The sequence below is a fragment of the Plectrocnemia conspersa genome, unplaced genomic scaffold (assembly GCF_051122295.1).
Source record: "Plectrocnemia conspersa isolate PC_06_02 unplaced genomic scaffold, ASM5112229v1 ptg000001l, whole genome shotgun sequence".
NCBI classification, from domain to species: domain Eukaryota; kingdom Metazoa; phylum Arthropoda; class Insecta; order Trichoptera; family Polycentropodidae; genus Plectrocnemia; species Plectrocnemia conspersa.
The window spans coordinates 22,061,670-22,082,337 of NW_028277165.1; the positions used below are offsets into that span (position 1 = coordinate 22,061,670).

At 29.9% G+C, this 20,668-nt stretch overlaps 1 protein-coding gene across 1 annotated transcript in view; it reads right to left on the reverse strand.

Moving 5' to 3' along the window:
- The window catches only part of LOC148239223 (multidrug resistance protein homolog 49-like), a 38,044-nt gene extending 17,849 nt beyond the window's left edge, over positions 1-20,195 (reverse strand). Inside the window, exon 1 of the mRNA XM_088195907.1 lies at positions 19,908-20,195. Coding sequence (XP_088052033.1) covers positions 19,908-20,038 — 131 coding nt within the window. The 5' untranslated portion in view covers positions 20,039-20,195. The remainder of the gene's footprint in view (positions 1-19,907) is intronic.
- Positions 20,196-20,668: the final 473 nt, after the last annotated feature.

Genomic DNA, 20,668 nt, shown 5'->3' on the forward strand with positions numbered 1-20,668 from the left:
ATGCTCGTGCTTATATACTCTATTGGGGTTAAGGGGGGCGTTTCGCCACTTCCTACGCTCGACCATCAGGACAATGCGATGATTCGGGGGCAGAAACAGAATGTCCCTCAAACAAAATGTTCTACTCTCACTGGAAAAAGCTAAAATGACGTCCCTGGTTCTAAACCAGATATTCTTAGAAAATTTTAAGAATAATTAATTACAGTGAAATCATATCGGAATACATTTTCACCAGTAGACATTTATTTTTACCAGTGAAAATATAATTTATTTGGCATTTTATGCATGCTATGAATGAATGTCACAATGAATGTGTATTTTTCGGTGAAGTCCAAAATACATTTTCACCAGTAGATATATTTCTACTAGCGAAAATATAATTTACCTGATAGGTGCTAGTGAAATTATATGTTGTTCTAAAATGTACATGAAACTCAATGCGCGAAACGTAAATTTGCTGTTCTAACCCAAACCTAACCTAATTATAGTTTTTGAAATTAAAACAAATTAAGTCAACTTATTTCTTAGTTTATTGGATATTATGAAATTATCATTATACAAATCAAATAGTTCCTAAGTTTCACACAGCGTATGTAATTGTATCTCTATATTTTGTTCTAGTAAAATGGCAGTAAAACATTCTTTCTTTTATTTAAATGATTGTAGTTAACTAATATTGAATTTTTTTGTGACTACTGTATCAGACATAATAATATTACATATATCTATACAATATTGAATATACAACAAATACACAGTAAAGCAATTACATATGTATATGAACTAATCGAATTGGTAATGTGTACTTCAATTTACAGCACCAATTAGAACATTCGTTAAAAAATATAAAGGATGATAAAAAAGAGTATTACTCTAATGGGTCTAATGTCTAAAGAAGTGGTTGTCAATTCGTAACAAGCATTTGAAATCCACATAAAAATAAAAATATTTTTAAAAAATTCTAGTGTGACTATGTTAAGTTTTATTCAAGTTTGAAACATACATCTTATTAGAAATACGCGTGTTAAATAAATAATGCTTGTGTAAGAATTTTTGAGCGCTGACATTTCAGCATAACGGGTAAGAATAAGGGACGAAATCGCGACTTTCTAGAGCACTCTACAACTCGCAGCATGTGCACAATTCCCATAAGAAGTGCTTCTTTGTATACGGGCTATGTTAAGTATATAATGAATAGTATCCAAACACAGCAAAAGATCACTAGGATGCAAATACACATCAGAGAAATTTCGTTTTGCTGAACTTCCAGATGATGAAGCCATCTAATAATATTATTTCTTGTTATCCAAAGACAACGGACGGTTACCCGCAACATCGTGTTACGCAAATAATCTCTATAGCGTTATACGTAAATATTACTAACACTAACTCAGAACGCATCAGGGATATTAAACCTTGCATTATTTCAATATTAACTTTTATTTATTTCTAAGATTATCCTAATGTTATAAGCAAAATTTTAAATCGTATTAAAAATATTGTGGAACTCTACAATACAATTTAGTGTACATTTTGATGGTACACTAAAAATTTAAAATTAATATTATTGAGATTTACCTAAATACATATTATATATACAATAATTAAAATAAAAATATATAAATAAATCACATAAATATTACATAAATCTGTTTTAGAAGAAAAAATATACAATGTACTAAATATATATATATATAGTATACTAAATATTCAATAATGAAAAGAATTCTATTTTTAAACACCTATTTCTGTGAACAATGTTTTTCAGTAATTACGAACCTAAAATAATAAACAATGGTCCTATTGTACTGAATTGTTAATTGTTAAAGTTGACTATAAAAGTCAACTTTTACGGTTAAGAAAATTGCATTCAATTATAATATGAAATATTAAATAAATTTTAACACAGATTATGTTTGTACTGAATAAAAAATTGTAGTAGTGTTGGAAAACATCTGCTCAACCTAATAATGTTTATCATTTGATCTGTTTGTCTTTACTACATCTGTTTGTGCCTACATGAATAAAAAAATGTTCAAGAATGAATGAAAGTATAAAATATGGTACTATTGAATTAAACTTGGATGTTTAGTACATAACATAATTTAATTTAGTTTTACATTTAATCTTTCTAAATGAGGAGGTGAGATTAATTTACTAAATACTTACATCAAAAGTTGCACTGAAAGGTCAAACGCACTTGAACTTTCTTAAAAAGAAGCAACTTATAAATAAATATATTAAAAATTATTAATTGTCAATCAATATATTTGCTTTAAGATAGCTTGTTTAATTTTAGCCCTTGTTTCTTAGCACTTTATAAATCACTCTTGAGTGAAACCGCCATTTAAACAAATCGCGAGATGAGAGCACCCAGAATAAGAGATCGGCAGAAAATATAAACAAAGCAGCTTTGATTTTTATATTGCCGTATTCATAATCGAACGTTGGCAATCGTTATTATTGCATTTATCTGGTTTATTATCGTCCTATATTAAAAGACAAAAGATACTTTTTCCAAACCACTGTCGTAGGCTCTACATCAATATTTTGCAATAGTTTTACCGAGCTCATTAACAACCACCCATTCTTCGGGTTTCTAAATTTTTGGCACTAGTGAGAATTTTATTAAATTATATTACATATTGCGAAAGACCATGATGGGCGATATGTTTTTATTCGAACAGTGGTGGAGAAGCTGGCGCAGGAATGATGTCCGTGGACGATCCTTAAACCTGGTCTACAAGTAACGTTTTGTTACTTGTAGATCAGGTAACAGAACTACAATTTTGTACGCACTCCTCATAAGGTTCTATCGGATAATCGTAAGTAACAAAATGTGATGAGTAATATAGACATATAAATACTTAGAAGGCATCCAGAAGCGGTTGATAAATGACAATATTTTGTCAAAGGTAATGTTTTCATAGGCTTAAGTCCAAAAATAGAAAGATATGCAGGCCCACATTTTTAAAAATACTTTTTTAGACCATGTATAAAAGTGAATAAATTAATGACACAACATGTTTTTGTACACAGTCATTTTCTTGATTTTTTATGGTACTTGTAGATAACACAATAAATAATCAACGTATAAAATATTTTTAGAAGTACCTGAACGTAAGGAAGATCGTTTAAACGCATCTGATTGTTTGAAACACGAAATATTCATAAATAGTCAGAAGCATAATTTGTCATACAAGTTGGCAACTAAAGTCGAAATTTGACCTGCTTGTTCATTATATTAAAAAAACAGCAATTTCATTTAATATCTACAAAGAAAATGTTCCGACTCTTGAAATCATAGATTTTTTCGAAAAATTTGCAAGCATGTTTTAATATTCAACAATATATTACAGCATAAGCAACAAAGCATTCAATTTGACTTTGAATGAATGGACATTTATCAGATAAGTCGACTTAACAACGTTTAAAGATACTAAACATTACAATTCGGTATAGTTGTAATTTAATTGTAATATAATAAAAAAACCATTCAAAATCAAACAAATAAAATCATAAATTTCTACAAAACAAAATTACCCGTGATGAATGTAAACATTGTTAACATTAAAAGGGATAATGATATAATTAAAATATTTAATACAACGAAATAATAATTGCAAGGGTATTCGAATACTTTGGTTTTGCTAATCAATAAACATTAATAAACTTTTTTTTTTTAAAAATGGAACACCACCGTGAGAAAATATTTATGAAGATTTGGTCAAAGTACCCGCTACGAATCAGAAAGATATACATATGTATCCGTCGTAGAGGTCTTGAGAAAGTATTATATAACACGTGCATTCGGTATTGACATATAAAATGACCGTTCGTAAAACTGTTCTAGCAATTAACGGCAATCTGTTAAAAACAAAAAAAACAATCCCAGAAAGACCCAGAAACCAAAAAATCTTCTATGAATGGGACCATGGGTACAAATACGGAGATAGGAGCAAGCATCGATCACTTCCTCAGACACATTTTAAATACATTTTTTGACCCTTCTACTAACATTCATACTGAACATCCACTTAACAGTTTAAGGAATCAGAATTTTATGATCTCTCCAATTTGGACTCGTATCATGAGAAAGCGAATTCAACTTTAGACTATCGAAGATAGCAGAAGCCGCCGCTTCTCTCTTCACATACCCAAAAAATCGCTAAAACGCTACTTATGATAACATGACTGTTTTGAATTATCATACTAATTCTAATATAATTGATTTTTTACAGAAATTAGCGATTCTTATAAGTTGATGTTATATCATGTCACGTTGCTCACGGTTATCCAGCCAGACGTTGATTTAAGAACAATGCTTTTTATTTTGTTGCAGTCGTGCGAGCGATCAGTGAAATCCGTTCCATTTCTGAGAGTCGCTTTTCACCTTGGGCGCTTTGTCCGAGAAGCAATCCACGCAACTGCAGCTAGACGACGACGCCATTGAACTTTCCGTCGTTTTCCGGCGCACTCATGCGTCGCGACGCCTATCCCCAGCCACTTATGTAATAAAATAAAAATACGTGCATTCAACTTCACACGCGACTCTTTTCAGGGGCAGTATAGTGATCGGACACTTCGGAAGAATCTATTGCAAAGTAAATGGAGCTAAAAATCGTAAGATTTTGAAGAAGGCCACCCAGTGTCATTCTTATGTAAATTTATAATTTTATGTTGAAGAGAGTTTTATGCGATTACAACTCGTATAAAATTATCTAGAAAGCGTTTATGAATTGGTATATGTTGCCAGTCATTTCCCGCATTCATTCTGAGTAAGAGCATCACATGTCAGTTGTGCCACGGCCGTTTACGAGGATGCATGATTCAGCTGCAGGAATATGATAACATGGATGTAATTTGGGGGAAGGGGGGCAGGTTGGGGAATTTGCCATGCCAATTTGCAATTTAGCCATGTTGATTATATAATAAAAAAATATTACCAATGTTAAAATTGATAAACAGGTTTTAAAATATATTATCATATAAAACTAGATTAAATATTTATTATGCATATATTCTTAGTCGTCTAACATCTATGTCTTGCGTTTGAGGATTTATAAGTAAATTTAAATTAAAATCGCTACAGGTTATTCAAAATAGTGCTATAAAAATATTCTTAAATTTGTGTCTCGAAGCTCACGCGAAAAACATATATTATACATATATGAAAACTAAAATTTTGCCTATAACTATTCTACCAAAATATGAATTATTAATGGTAAAAAAAATGCTAGAGAGAAAATCGATTATAATTACTAAATTTAAACTTAGAAAACAGCTACATAATTATAAAATTAGATCTTCAATGATTTATCAAAATCAAATAGGAAAAAAATTGCAAAGAAATTAAAAAATATTTTTTTAATGAATTCATGTAACTTTAATAAAAAAAAAATAAGTTAATAATTAATCCATGTATCATCTTTTAACATCCTTCTTATTTTTCTTATTTGTTCTTTTAAAATTGAATAATAAATATTTTAAGTGTACTTATTATATTTTTCTAAATGTAAATGTATTAAATATATAATTTTAATGCATCAAATTGTAACCGCATTATGCAGAATTACGTGAATAAAAAAAATCATTTCAGTGAAATTAAATCGGAATACATTTTCACCGGTAGATATACATATATTTTTGCCAGTGAAAATATGTACGTATCTAAATATATAGTTATCATTATTTATTTACATGCGATGTATAAATTTTACAGTGAATGGGTATTTTTCGGTCAATTTATATTTATTTTCACTAGTGAAGTTCAAATACATTTGCACCAGTAAATATATATTTCCACTAGCAAAAATATAATTTGATGCTAGTGAAATTATATGCTGTTCTAAAATGTCTATGAAACTCAATTTGACAGTTGCGAAACGTAAATTTGTTGTTCTAATCCAAACATAAACTAATGAAAGTTCTAAAACTAATTATAGTTTTATAGATTTAATTAGGTCAAGTCTAAAATACAAACTAAATCAACTTATCTCTCAGGGAAAAATAATAAGAAAAAGAAAAAAAAAAGTTTTAAAAATATGAGAGCAAATATGTTGCTCAATAGCAGGGCGCGAAAACAATTATCACTTCTCAGAAGTGAATAATTCACGACAAAAGCAATAAAATCGTGTCGGCGCTGTCGCAGTTAGATAATTGTTTTTTGGTAGCGGTATTTTTTCCACTGTTAAATGATAGTAAAATGTTTCCATAAAAATATCAGAATCAGGAAGTCAACGATGTATGGAAACTATCACGTTTTGATTAAGTCACCTCATAGATTTTTTACATTTCTAATTTATTGCTCAAAATGTCTTGAACCCATTCATAGGAAGCTCCCATAGCCTCTACTATTTATTGAACCTTGATTCGCCGACCTACCATGCCCACATAATAAATCATGTCGATCTTTCTACAGGCCTTCAAATAATGTTTAAATTCAATATTATGTATGTCATGTCCTAATAAATTGGAGCCCTTCTTATGCAGATATTTGACCACTGAACGTATTTTATTTTTTATAATCGTCGATTCACGTTTTACTTCAGAAAATTCTACATACATCATAAATGAACATATTAACGTGAAACTTACAAAAAAATGAGGCATGATAACAATTTACATAACTTCATAAAAAATAATTGTGCCATTAGTGATATGTTACGAAGTTTTCAATCCCCCTTCGCATGTAACAAAATTTAATTATATTTGTTATGCTTCGCATGAAGGACGAAAAAAAGGAGGAGGAAATAAAATTGGTTCTTGCTTGTGGTATAATGTGATAAAACTAAGTAAATAGTAATGGATAAGCAGAAAATGAAGAATAAGTACATTTTTTGATACATACAGATAATAACTCATAAATATATCATAGTCAAAAGCTTAAGTTCCATTCCAAACAGTAATTAAATAACAATATCAACATTAAACTTCTTTATCAATCTACTTTCCTGAATAATATAACATATTAATGAAGTAAAATAATCCAACCCGTATTATGTTGAAGAATTATGCCAAAAAAACGTGATTCACTGCAACTAAATAGAGCCTGTAATGAAAAATATATTTGAGAAGCCAAAAAGCAAAACATACTCTCCTTATTTGACAAAAAACGTTTTTAGTTTATATTTGAAATATAATTATATATTTGAGATACGCCCAAATACTTAAAAAATAATAACAAGAGTCACGCATTTAACGCCAAGAGTCAGATGCATTTTTATTGGACTATAAGGTATTAACTTTAGAGGTAAATAACTTTTTGTTATTAGATAATACATTGATTGATATGTTAATTACACTCTTAAAAGATTCTGTAACCAAAGAGTTGAGTAACGTGTGAAAATCAGAGTTGAAGTATAAAACAACAATTCTCCATAATTCTATCGTATCTGAGAGACCAGAATTAGTGATAATCATACATTATAATTCCGATGGATCATCACAGATTAGGTTTACCTAGATTTTACTAATCTCACGAATGAATATCTTCCGTACTAGGTATTGAAAAATGAGCTAATAATGAGCTACTTCAGCTCATAGATTTCCTGTCATTGCGATCATTAAAAAAATTGCCAAAATCAAATTATTAATGATTTTAAAGCGTTCTGGAAATTGATTAATGGTCTTAATTTAATTTAAATAAATAAATATGCCGTAAATTGCTCAGAAATAAGGGGGCCCTGAAACGAAACTAATACAATGGATATTTATAATTACTAATTGATATAACTAGAACTATTAATATGGTGGAAATATAATATCATTTTTGATACAATTGTCTTAAATAGATTGGCGTTATAAGCGACTATTTTGCTATAATTGATTTACAAAAATTAGCTGCAAATGGCAAAATATAGTATTTATTACAATATAATCAACGAGTTTGTAGGAAAATTGCAATCATCTCGTTACATAATTTTATAGTTATTTTTTTTTAAATAAAATAAAATAATTGGTCTAGAAAAACTCTTGCACAGGACATATAAAAATCTATTTACTGTACCGTTAAGAGTTTTTGAGATTATTTTCGTATTATAAACTAGCCACCCCCCGATATTAAACGATTTTATTCATATAATATTATAATACTTTGCTACTAACTCGCAATAGAAACACCGTAATGTAATTTTAAATAAAATTCACAGAAAAAAACACATACTAGGGTTCTCAATTATTCGTAGTTTTCAAGTATCCGAATATTGAATGAAAATTGGTTGAAGCATTCGAATATTTTAATGTCGTCGTAATTTTTTTCCCTTTACCGATATTAATTTATTTAACTAATTGTTTCTAAAAATCAATTAATTGCCTGTAAAATATTTTTTAATTGAAAATAATTATTTATTAAATACTTTGATAATCGTTTTTGAATTTTATAAAATATGCATAACACAACGCAATGCGAATTACTGATCAATGAGGGCGTCAAATGTCAAATGCCTAATTAATTATCACATACTTTTTGATCAGGGACGCCATTTCAGGCTTTTTTAAATCATCAGCTGCGGTTTAATTAGCTCAGAAAAAATTATGGAACATTTTTAATATATTATTTATCGAATTTCTTGTATGATATAATATATATACAATAGCTAATCATGTTTGGAACGAATTTAATATACATAATCGGATCCGTATCGGAGTTATTTTGAGCGGATTGGCATATAAATTACATAAATAGAAATAAATTAAACATAATCAAATTAATGAACTTCTTTAAATACAATTTTTGCGTATTGAAATAACAAATACAAAAACGTAACACAAACTTCAAAAAAATTTGCGCCGCACACCTGTTTTTGAGATAAGCGTTAAACGATAATAAAGTGTGGGCCATTCCAACATTTTGTTTTGTTCAAGAAATGAATTCTATGAATTTCTGTCATAGTAGACACCTGATCAACATTCTATTCATAAATGTTTTTCGAATGCGTAAGAGCATTTTTTTGTTTAGAAGAAGCGTCTCATTGTCTCGCATTTTGAAACAAAATTAAGGCGCATAATCCATGGATATAATGACTACCTATGTTTCTCAAGTACAGAAAATGTTTAATAGTAAGATTTTTTCAAATATCATTTGAGATTATATACACGAATATTTAAGCAATTATTCGAAAATTCATATAATCGAAAATTGGGCGAATAATCTAATATTCAATTGAAAACCCTAGTACAAACGTAAAAATATTATGCTGTATTTTATCGCTAAATCTACTTTATTTATTTTATTTCAATTCAATTTTATAGGATCGTTAAATATAAATTTATCGACTTATACTATCGTGAGCTAAAAATATGATTTGTATTACACTATGAGCGCGTGTACTTTTGCATTGTTGCATCAATTTAATTGAAGGGAATTAAAGAGTCGTGATTCATGTTGCATTTATTTTATGCCATTTATGAAGGAACATACTATAATTGCATAAACACACAGCAGTTGAAAATTCTATTTTAATTATTTTTTTGAAAAATTATAACAAAACATTTAATAATAATAAGCACAATTAGTATCAAAACACAATCGTTCCACATTATTGAAAATACAATGATCCGCAAATGTAATATTTTTATATAAATTACCATTTAGCAATAAAAATAAAATTGATGTATGTTTTGCAATATAAAAAAGGGAATTACATCTGTTCGCTTCTTTGCTTCGCTGGGATTTTAGATAATATAGTTACATTAAGGGCACTACGAAGTAGCGTATCGTATAGAACGCGAATCGCTAATAAATTGTCATAGTGACACGCGCTCCGCATAACGAAGCCGAACATGCTCGACACCTTATCGCAAACTTTGCCGATGTGCATACTAGATATTCATCCCTGCTTGAGCGTCACCCCAAGTTTTTTTTATTTCTGCATAAAACACGGCCTCAACTGTAAGAAGATCGAAAAATGTAACACTGTGACATTTGACGACTATCAATCAAACACATCCACGAATAAGCAAATCCAAATTCGTGCGAATACTTTGTTGGAACCAACAAATTAACTACATATTATAAAAGTGGTGATCACAGACGTGATTTGAACATCCACTACCACAGCGCCCCTCTGGAGAGCGGGCGCTTAAATTTAATCAGATCATCAGCATAATAAGCATTCCAAGCTTATTATTGCAGCGTGCGCTTCGTCGTTGATGAAAGTCAAAAAGAGCAGAGGACCTAGAATGAATCCTTGCGGTACTCAAAATGAGCGAAATACTTGTCATAGCTCACATATTGACGGCAGCAACTTATTGGTTGCCATAGAAAAACAGCTTTTGCCCAATAAATCCAAAACATTTTATTTAAACTAATATAACAATTCTTTGTGTTTAAAAAAATATACATGTTACATGTTTGTTAAGAACAATCAATATCATAGAAGATTTTCATTTTGTATTATTGCTTTCTTAGTTTTATTCTACCCTAAGTAATTGAATGTTGGAATATAAAATTAAGTATTTTTTTCAATTACGCAATTATTTTTTTTTGTATTTTGTGGAATCTCTGTATTCGATTGTAATTTACATCAATGTGGCCTTAAAATTCTTTGGAAACACGTGATCAAAAACATGATCTTTCAAGATCAAAATCATGTAAATAAATTCACATGAAAAGGCCATGAACCTTCGTTCATCTCGACTTTTCTGTGTAAATATATTTTATGATAAAGGTTATATGTAGGTATATAAAAAATATTGCTAATTCTTCATATTTGAACAATGGCTTTCATTTTAACCGGAAATTAATCATTTATTAAAATTTTGAAACATCAACTTGTAAACAAAGTTATGTTGGGTATTTCTATACCCAAATAAAATGATATGTGATAGATAAGGTAATGCTTGAGCAAATATGATACAATCACAATAAATACAAACTTCAAATACTTGTATTAATGTTATTAAAACTCGATAGATAAATTTACTTTTATTTTGAAATAACAGTTTGTTTTAACCTCGTTTGTATAATATAACTGTGCTTCTGTTGAATATTATTATTTTACGTTGTGATACTTTGCAAGGTAAGATAAAAGTCCCTACATTGCGTTGAAGGCATTGTTACGGAAATGCCTGCTTAGTCTCGAAACGAGATTGTAAAGGCTATGTCCTCACTCTAATAATATTATACTGGTTTTTATACACTTGATACATATGTTACAGTTTTCATTTTTAGTAATGATTGATCATTTATAAATCAATGCATTATTAATATAAATGTAGAGTATCTTTAAAGGACGCTTCATTCAGATAATATATAATCAGAAACTTTAAGAAATCAATTCACTTTCACATTTTATATCTAATATGTGTAACAAAAATGTCATTGTAGTGTGCACATATTTATATTGCAATCAATGTATTACATGTATTTTAGATGTCCAAGATTCCCTAATAATTGAGGTTGTATGAATGATAGCATCAATCTGTGCAGCCATTGGCAATAACCTGCCTTCTGGCCAAGCATTATTTAGCAACCGGTCTTTGCTTTGGACCTTGAAAGGCTCTTCACACGGTAAATACGCATTGTTTTCATCTATTGCATCTCGGACCTCAAAAGGCACGGGTGTGTCTTAATTTGGTGTTTTTATCGGGCAATCCATTTGTGTGATTGTTTGGGAAAAACCGCAAAAAGAACACGGGGAATCGGCGATGATTCACTCGAATCTATAACGACTGACCTCTAAAAATTGTGAAAGGAAGTAGGTATTAGTCTATACGATTTTTCACGGATCCGGGCTTTTAATATGAAATTAGGAAAACACCGACCAAACGCAATGGCGTAAAACCAATAAAAATAATAAATAATACATACATAATCAGAGTAAGTTATTCGTTAAATGTAAGCAATATACCGGTTAAGCAAATATATGCATAAATTAAAGCTTTTTTGATTTTTATTTTAAATAATACTAATTATTGATCAACCAAAGTTCTCCTCTTGAGAAAACCAATAAAAAACAAGAGTCACCAAACTCAGCACATAAAGTGGTATAAATAAATCTTAAATTTATAAAAAAAAAAGCAACTGCTTAAAGGTGAAAATCTCTACATAATATATTGTATATTATATATAAGTTGCTTTGAATATATTTAAGTCACATTTTATTTTCTATGGAATAAATTAGAGATACATATATTTATATGAATATGTAAATATTAATTTAACTGCTACTTGAACTTGACCTTAGTTTATTGACGGAAAATAAAATTAATGCGACGTATGAAAAAAATATCTAAAATACATTAGTTCTATCTTGATGAATATTGACAGGTTAATAAAGAAAATGTGTTTTAAAAATATATAAATATTATATCAATAAAAGCTTAGACGGTTATGTATTTCTATACATTTCAAACATGTTCGGTCGCCGTTGTTTTTTTAAATTGTTAATTTTAATAACTCTCTCTACTGTCGGTTATGTCAGTTATTTTATATGTTATCAATACATTTTTTATATCTAATACAAATTAAGTTAAATTTTCTTTGGGCTAGCATTTGTAGTTTTAAAATTTGCCAATTCTACTCATTCTATTTATAATTGATTACAATTTAAAAATAAAATCTGTGGTGTGACGCAGAATTTTGGGAAGAGTGAGTCGTAAATGAGAAAAGGTTGCACATCTCTGATATATAACATACGAGATAGTAAAAACATAAGCAATTTTAACTAGACCTCAATCGCTGCAGCGTTGTGCTTTCAGTGTGTTTGAAATATCCGCGTCATTTTCTAAGTATGATATTTATACATAACTACATTTCTTCTGAGCGAAATGAGAAACATCTCATGCATAAATAATTCCCATTATAAAAATAATCGAGAGAAATCGTAATATTAAAACACTCAATGACCACGACAGACTTTTGAAAACCTAAATTTCTATACCCAGTATTGTATTTATAGATATAATATATCTTATGCCATTGAGAAGCAACAACAACAGTTTTGTTTGTAGTGGGCCACCCGGGAGATATTTTTTTAATATAAATTTACATAGTTACTACTATCTTCATATTTCCATTTGTGTTTTTTTATTAAAATATAATAAATAAAATATAAAACAATAGCTATTACAATTAAAAAAATACTTGAACCTTTAACAGACCCGGAAGAGAGGCAGAAATCGATAATACGGCTCTAAAATAAGCCCTTTTCCGTGCATTTTTTGTACAGCTTTCAATGAAACACATGCTTACTTAACTAAAGTAAGCGAGATAAAAGAGAGAGAGAGACTCTCTACGAAACATACGAAACACACTCACTGCAACGACTACTCTATACCGTACCGCATTTGACACCGCCGTCCGATACTGACACCTGAATTATGTCTGTATATTGGTATACATATTATATATGTCATTCAGGAGCTATATTAATGCTTCATTAAAGAGGCAGAGTTTGACAATATGGCTTAATTGGTCTAAATAGACTTTTGTCTTAGAACTTTTATCAGTGAACATATAAAGGGCTTGACACTTGCTCATTTAATTGAAGAGCACTGAAGCACTTTGACATACATCTACGCATTTCTGAAAGTAGCAATATCAGCTCTTTACAAACTTTCACTATTTTTACTACTTATTTGCCTCTGCAAGAACTGTGTCTCACTAATCAGCAGCAGAACACGAAACTGTATATAGAACTAATAACATTAGTTACAAAAAAAAATCTTCTGGTTCATGACATTTGACAGTCATTTCTTATGTAAAATCGCTGAATCCTAAAATGAAGCCTAAAACTATAAAATAGGACAGTTTTTAAGATATTGTTAATTTTTCGTATTTTTAATTCTAAAAAAATAGTTTTTGTTTAATTGCAAATATCTCCGATTCTCATAATTCATAATTGAGAAAGAGATGGCAATTTTCGATTTACGTCCTAGTATACTATTAGCTCTAAAATACACGATACGGATATACGTTTGATATATGTATCATTACTCCTGTTTATATTTTGAACAAATTTATATAAATTAGAATCATTACTATATTTTTTATATTTATCAATCAATCGGAGTAATGATATGTATATCGAACGTATATCAGTATCGTGTGCCTTACAGCTAATAGTAAACCCAAACTTGCCATCTCTTTCTCGAACTGACTGTGTTAACGCAAATATGATATAGCTGGTTGTTTGCAGAGGGACTAAATTTTGTTTTGTTTAATTCCCGGTAAAATCTATTTTTTTCTTAAATTTTGCTAAAAATTACCCAAAATCGTCAATAAATTCATAAATAGTGTCTAAACCAAAAATCTGAGTGGAAATTATTGTAGACAGTCGATAGGATATTTAATTATCTTTAATTTTATGAAAAAATACTTTCAATTTGGTAAAAACACGTTTTTTCAGAATGAAAAATACGGAAATTTAGCAATTACTCAAAAACTGTTCTATTTTCTTAATTTTAAACTATACTTTCGGATTCACCGCGTGATTTTACATAAAAAATTACTCAAATGTCATGGGTCATAATTGCTGTAAACTAGTGTTATCAACAGGAAAATGCTGTCGGGAATTTAAAGCTAAATAAATCACTGATGAGCTTATTAAAATTTAATGAATAATAGATTTTTGAAAGGTGTTAAATTTAATAAATAATAACTAGTGTCTTATATTGTTATTTATGAAAAGAAAAATTCCCATGACGGTTGAATCAATAAAATTGCTCACTAAATGGTGACAATGTTAAAAAATAAATGAAGAGATTACTAAAAAGTCCATCCCAAAATAAAATTATTTAGATGTATGTTCTGGACTTTGTATCTTTACTTTCCGATGCATATAACATAAAAAAATCTTATTACTATAATCATTAATTATCAATAATGATACATACATCTAAACAAAAATTCTCCCAGGTCTATAATTTTTTTTTGTACCTTGACTCTTTATGTATTATAGAATATATTATAGATTCGTATTTAATATTAAAGTGAGCAGTAAGTTGGTCATTATATCGTTTAATTGCATATTTCAACACATCAGTAACAAGCTGTTGTACCACCGATGGAAAAACACGCTTCTTCGATGGTCAAGACCTCATGGAGGTCATAAATCAGCGATTTATTCAATAGTTGTAAAAGATTTAGCACTTTTTTGTACCTACTCTTAAAACAATACCGCCTAAGAGCAAACAAATTTAAGACCGGTAATTGTTTACTTAATTTTATTTTAAAAACAAACATAAGGATTAATATAATATGAGGTATGGCAACACAGCTGCATGAGAAAAACGACAAAATGGGCTAATACCGAAAGCCTGCAACGACATACTGCGAGAAAAATAACTTTTGCGGGTAAACGACCATATTGTATATAGAATGCAGATTGCCTTCGCAGGTACTAAGCCCTTTAGGGTCAGGTCAAAGAACTGCAAGGTTTAAGCGACCTTGGGCCGAATCTTGACCTTGTTTTTATTGGACCACATACATAATTATTTTGGGCAAATAGGGTGAAGGCTTAATGTAAAAGGGATTTGTCATGTATGGCCATATCTGTCGTTTAATTTAAATCAAACATAAATATTTTATCTAAACTATTAATCACATATAGTACCATATTAAAATATATATAACTATTATTATGCAGATATATGCAATTAATAGATACAGGAAAAGGAAGTGCAGAAATAGATGCAATGAATTAATAATAAATTATTTTTGTACCGTATGTAAAATATATAAATTCGAGATAGTTTATCGTGAGTTTCGTCTGAAAGAGCGCTAAATGAGGCGCTAAATAGAGGAGCGCTAAAATTTGCGTTATTTATTTAAATATATCGATTTACCTAATTGGTCTAATTAAAAGCCAATTTAGGTCGCTTTTCACCGAGAGACGAGCTCTGTTGTAATTAAAATTAATGAAATTCACAGAAGTGAAAACGGACACATGTGTGATATGCTAACGAAAATCGACGAAAAAAGTTTACGGTCGGCTCAAAATTCGATTGCATTACAACGGAGGTCGTTTAACGAACAAAAGCGTTGCACAATGAATCTTGTGTTCTTGTATCTTATAAAAATCGTGTGAGTTTAAATTATATATATATAATAAACAACTAATCAAACTATTTTCGCATAAGAACTGCTCGAATGTTTAGATACCCTCGATCTTTTCCACTTTCAATCCACAACCTTCGATGATACTATAATCAATTAAGAGCTACAATTCAATAACTTTGCGATGATATTGAATTAAAATGTAGATAATTACATTGACAAGTATATACTAGTAGAGCAGAAATGTATTATATATTAACATAAACCTCTATAAAAAACATCACATTTTTTGTGTAAAAATAATACGGAAGACGCCAATTATTACAAAAATATGTAGCTTGTAGTTTTTTTTGCTAAGGCCAAATGAGTATGCTTAAATTTTATCGTTATAGCGAGTATTAACATTAGCCCGAAACTTAAACTCATCGATTCCAGGCGTTTTTAAATTATTGTAGTTATGTAATCGAAGAAATAACAACAATGCAAATTTATAATACAAGTTTTAGAAGTCGTTATGTAATTATGTAATGGTTAGCATTTTCAAAGCCGTCTACTTTTATATTTGGATGTATTAATAAAATTAAGTTATATAATAAAAACAAATTATTTATACTGTTGTCATGCATTGATTTCGGATCTTATTCGTATTGTTAATATATTTAGAGAATATTGTAATTACCATTTTAAATAGAAAAAATAATTTTACATTTTTAATATAGAGTTATAAAATAGATGAATAAAAATATATACCTACATATATATATTTGGATATTGGGTTATGTTTATTTCACGTGAAATGCTGCGAACGTTGAAAATGGAACGGATGAAAAAATCAGAATGATTCAATTGGATGTATTATATTAATAAATCTAAGTTGTATAACAGAAACAAATTATTTATACTGTTGTCATTCGTATTATTAATACATTTAGATAATATTTTAATTGCCATTGTTAACGAAAATGTGTTATAAAATCAAAGATGTATAAAAATATATATTTTAGTTATGTTTATTTCACGTGAAATGTTGCGAAAGTTGAGAATGCAACGGACGAAACAGTCGGAATGATTCTGATCGCAAAACAGATGTACATCATTTTTTTGTTAAATTTTTGTATATATTCTGTTTAAAAAAACAAAGTAGTAGGGGCGTAAAAAATAATTAAATAATTAATTTTGACCAAAAATAGCATGTCATTTAATGGAATACTATAAAATGTAATGAAATTGAAATATTAAAAAAACGACTGATAAATTTTGCTCCCCCCTCTCCACCATCGAAAAAGCTGGAATGAAACCATAAATTCTCGGGTTATCCCTAGAAAACAAATCTAAAAAAACCGTCTCGAATCTATCCCGATATATAAAAATACATTTTCACCGGTAGATATATATATTTTTACCTGTGAGAATATAATTTGTCTGGCATAAGCTGGTAAAATTATATGATTTCAACTTTACCATACGTAAACATTTACATAGTTATCGTTGTTTATTTACATGTGATTTATAAATAATACAATGAATGTGTATTTTTCGGTGAAGTTATCACTATTCCAAATACATTTTACCAGCAAATATATATGTATTTCTACTAGTAAAAATTTAATTTATCTGATAGGCGCTAATGAAATTATATGATGCACTCAAATGTCTATCAAACTCAATTTGTCAGTTGCGAAACGTACATTTTATGTTCAAACCAAAAGCTAACATACACAAATTAGCCAAACCAAACCAAAATTGACATAAAGAAAGTTCTGAAATTAATTTTTAAACAGTCTTAGAGCTTTTATTAGGGCAAGTGCAAAATATAAACTGAGCCCAATCATCTATCAATCGTCTTCCGAATTTAATATTATACAAAAGCTCAGCTAAACTAACACGGAATCAAACGAGAAATGCAGATGCGTTCACTCCCGCCGTTTAATATTTTACAGCCAAGCAATCACACCGAATCACCAATAGTTCAACTCGATATTCGACACTACTTTAAGACTACGACGATATATATTTCTATAATAACTCATATTTTTATTGTTTAATGAGAAAGTCCAGAAGCTTGACGTGTGGAAGTTTAAATTTAAATATTGCCGGGACCACATCTAATCGTTGCGTCGTAGTTGTGCAAGACTTGTAAAAAGGATCATAAAAGTAAGCCAACTAATTAAATGGTCAGAATATAAAGCAATTTTATGTCAGAGAAAAATCATATCTGTCAGAATTTTATTAGCAGCATGTACATAAATATATTATTCAGGGTCAAAATATATATAAAATGGTTAGAATAAACATAGCATACGTTCAGAATAAAAATATAGGAGGATCAGAACTAAAATAATAAATGGTCATAATTAAATTATTCAGGGTCAGAATAAATATCAAATAGTTAAAATAAAACACCTCCCCCTTTAATTTGGCCAGAAAATGCATATCATTTAATTAAATACTATGCATCTTAATTAAATAGAAATCTGAAATGACGTTCCTGATTCTAAGCCAGAAATACTATTTTTACTAGTAAAGTTAAAATACAATTACACCAGTAAATATATATTTCTACTGCTAAAACTGATTGGCGCCAGTGAAATTATATGCTACTCTAAAATGTCTATGAAACTTAATTTGACAGTTGCGAAACGTTCATTTGCTGTTCAAACCCACACCTAAACTAATGAAAGTTGTAAAACTAATTATAGTTTTAGAACTTTCATTAGGTCAAGTCTAAAATACAACTTATCTCTACAGACGTTGTAGCTCGCATATTGCTTTTGACGTGGATTTTCGACTTCTGAGAAGGAATAATTGTTTTTTGCGCTCTCCTATTAGTAAAAATTCAGTTTAGATATACATCATTCGATTCTCACTTATTGTAAGTCGTAATATTGTTATAAAAAGTCTTAATATGAACGATAACTGAGCGTTTCTACTGCGACGGCACGATTTTATTGCTTTTGACGTGGATACATTTGGTGAGAGGCAAGGAGTGGCATTTCCCACCCCCTTTGAATTTGGCCAGAAAAATGCATGTCCTTTTTTGAAATACTATGAATTTTAATGAAATCGAAATATTAAAAAAAAAAAACGACCACTGTATGGTCCACTTTTGCCCCTCCCTGGAAGAAGCTGAATATGACGTACCTGGATACCATTACATACCATTAAACAGATGCTATTACAGAATGATTCAGATGTAATATTTTTCCATACGTTTGTCATGCATGATAAATCATGATAAATAAATAAAAATTATTTATCATTGCCTGACAAACGGGAGTTGTAAAATAACTTATTTATAAACGAGAAGCATTGTCGTTTCAATGGCATGGTATCTACAAACAAAGAACATGCATTGTGAGAGCGCTTTCCTTTCTTTCAATATGCAGGCGTTAACTACTATAGGTGATTGCTTAATTGAGATCGACATCAAACACCAACAATTAACTATGTTAGATATACAAATATCTTTAATGGATTCGTTGGACTTTCAAAAGCAAAGTTTCGCTAGCAATTGCTTACTAAAAATATGCAAAACAAGAGCACGTGTTTATTGTTTATGCGCTAGAGTTATGATCTACGATATATATATTTTAGAATAAATTGAAAGAAACAGTTCTTCGCAGCCATGTGTGCGTTCTTGAATCTGCGGAGACAATCATTTTTTGAATAGGAAATCGAGCGATTTCGGCTTTGGTGAGATTGCAACTGAGGGTCGAATAAGCGATTGTTAACTTTTATGCGAGGCTGTATATTAGAAGGCTGAGTCATAGATAGCGTTTAATTTAACCACACGACATTAAAAGCTAATTAACAAATTACAGTCTATAGGAACGGACAATCTTTATGCTATAAATTTAAAATTGATATTTAATATCGATCTGTAATAGCTGAAAAATCTGGTACGTACACTTCATCCAAAGTAGACAGCGACTTCTCGATGTTTGCTTGCAGCACGTCGATCGATGAATGTTTTTTGTTGTTGTTGTTGCAAGCTCCTTCGGGGCCGGGGTGGCCACCCTGCTCGGTGGCGGTCGTCATGCTTCCAACCCTGTCGGTTTAGGGGCAGATTTGTTTAGCGGGACGAATTGAAAGTTTCCGCGGCGAGTCTACGAGAAGAGGCGCGTCATTGTCGAGCTGATCGAAGGCGTTCGTCTTCGCGAGCGAAACGGCACCGACTGATGGCCGCCGATGCAAGAGCCAATAATTTAACAGTGTCAAAAGATCGCTCGCGTTCGGACGCCGTGCAGCTTTGACGGACGCCAGCGATAGTCAACTATTTTAACACTGAGTTGAAATTGGCCACTCTCGGATGCAAGATGCAATTCGACAAGGCCGCTCTTTTTACTGTTGCAACTTATTTGCATTGAAGCAATCTTGAATCGTCATTATTCGATCAAGTTGAGCTAAAACTTTAGTCCCCTTCAATATTTATTAAAAAAAAACACCACTTTTCATCTGGTCCGAAAATAATCTGTCCAGATATCAACAAAATTAAAAAATGTATCATAAAAACACTGGTATGTTCTTATAATTTCTGATGCAAGGGAACCGAACATGTACTTCTAAAAATTTAATTTAATTTGCGAAAAGGGACAAAAGCTAGCAAGTCAGTTGTCGTTTTTTTAATATTTTGATTTCATTAAGATGCATGACATTTCATTAAATAAC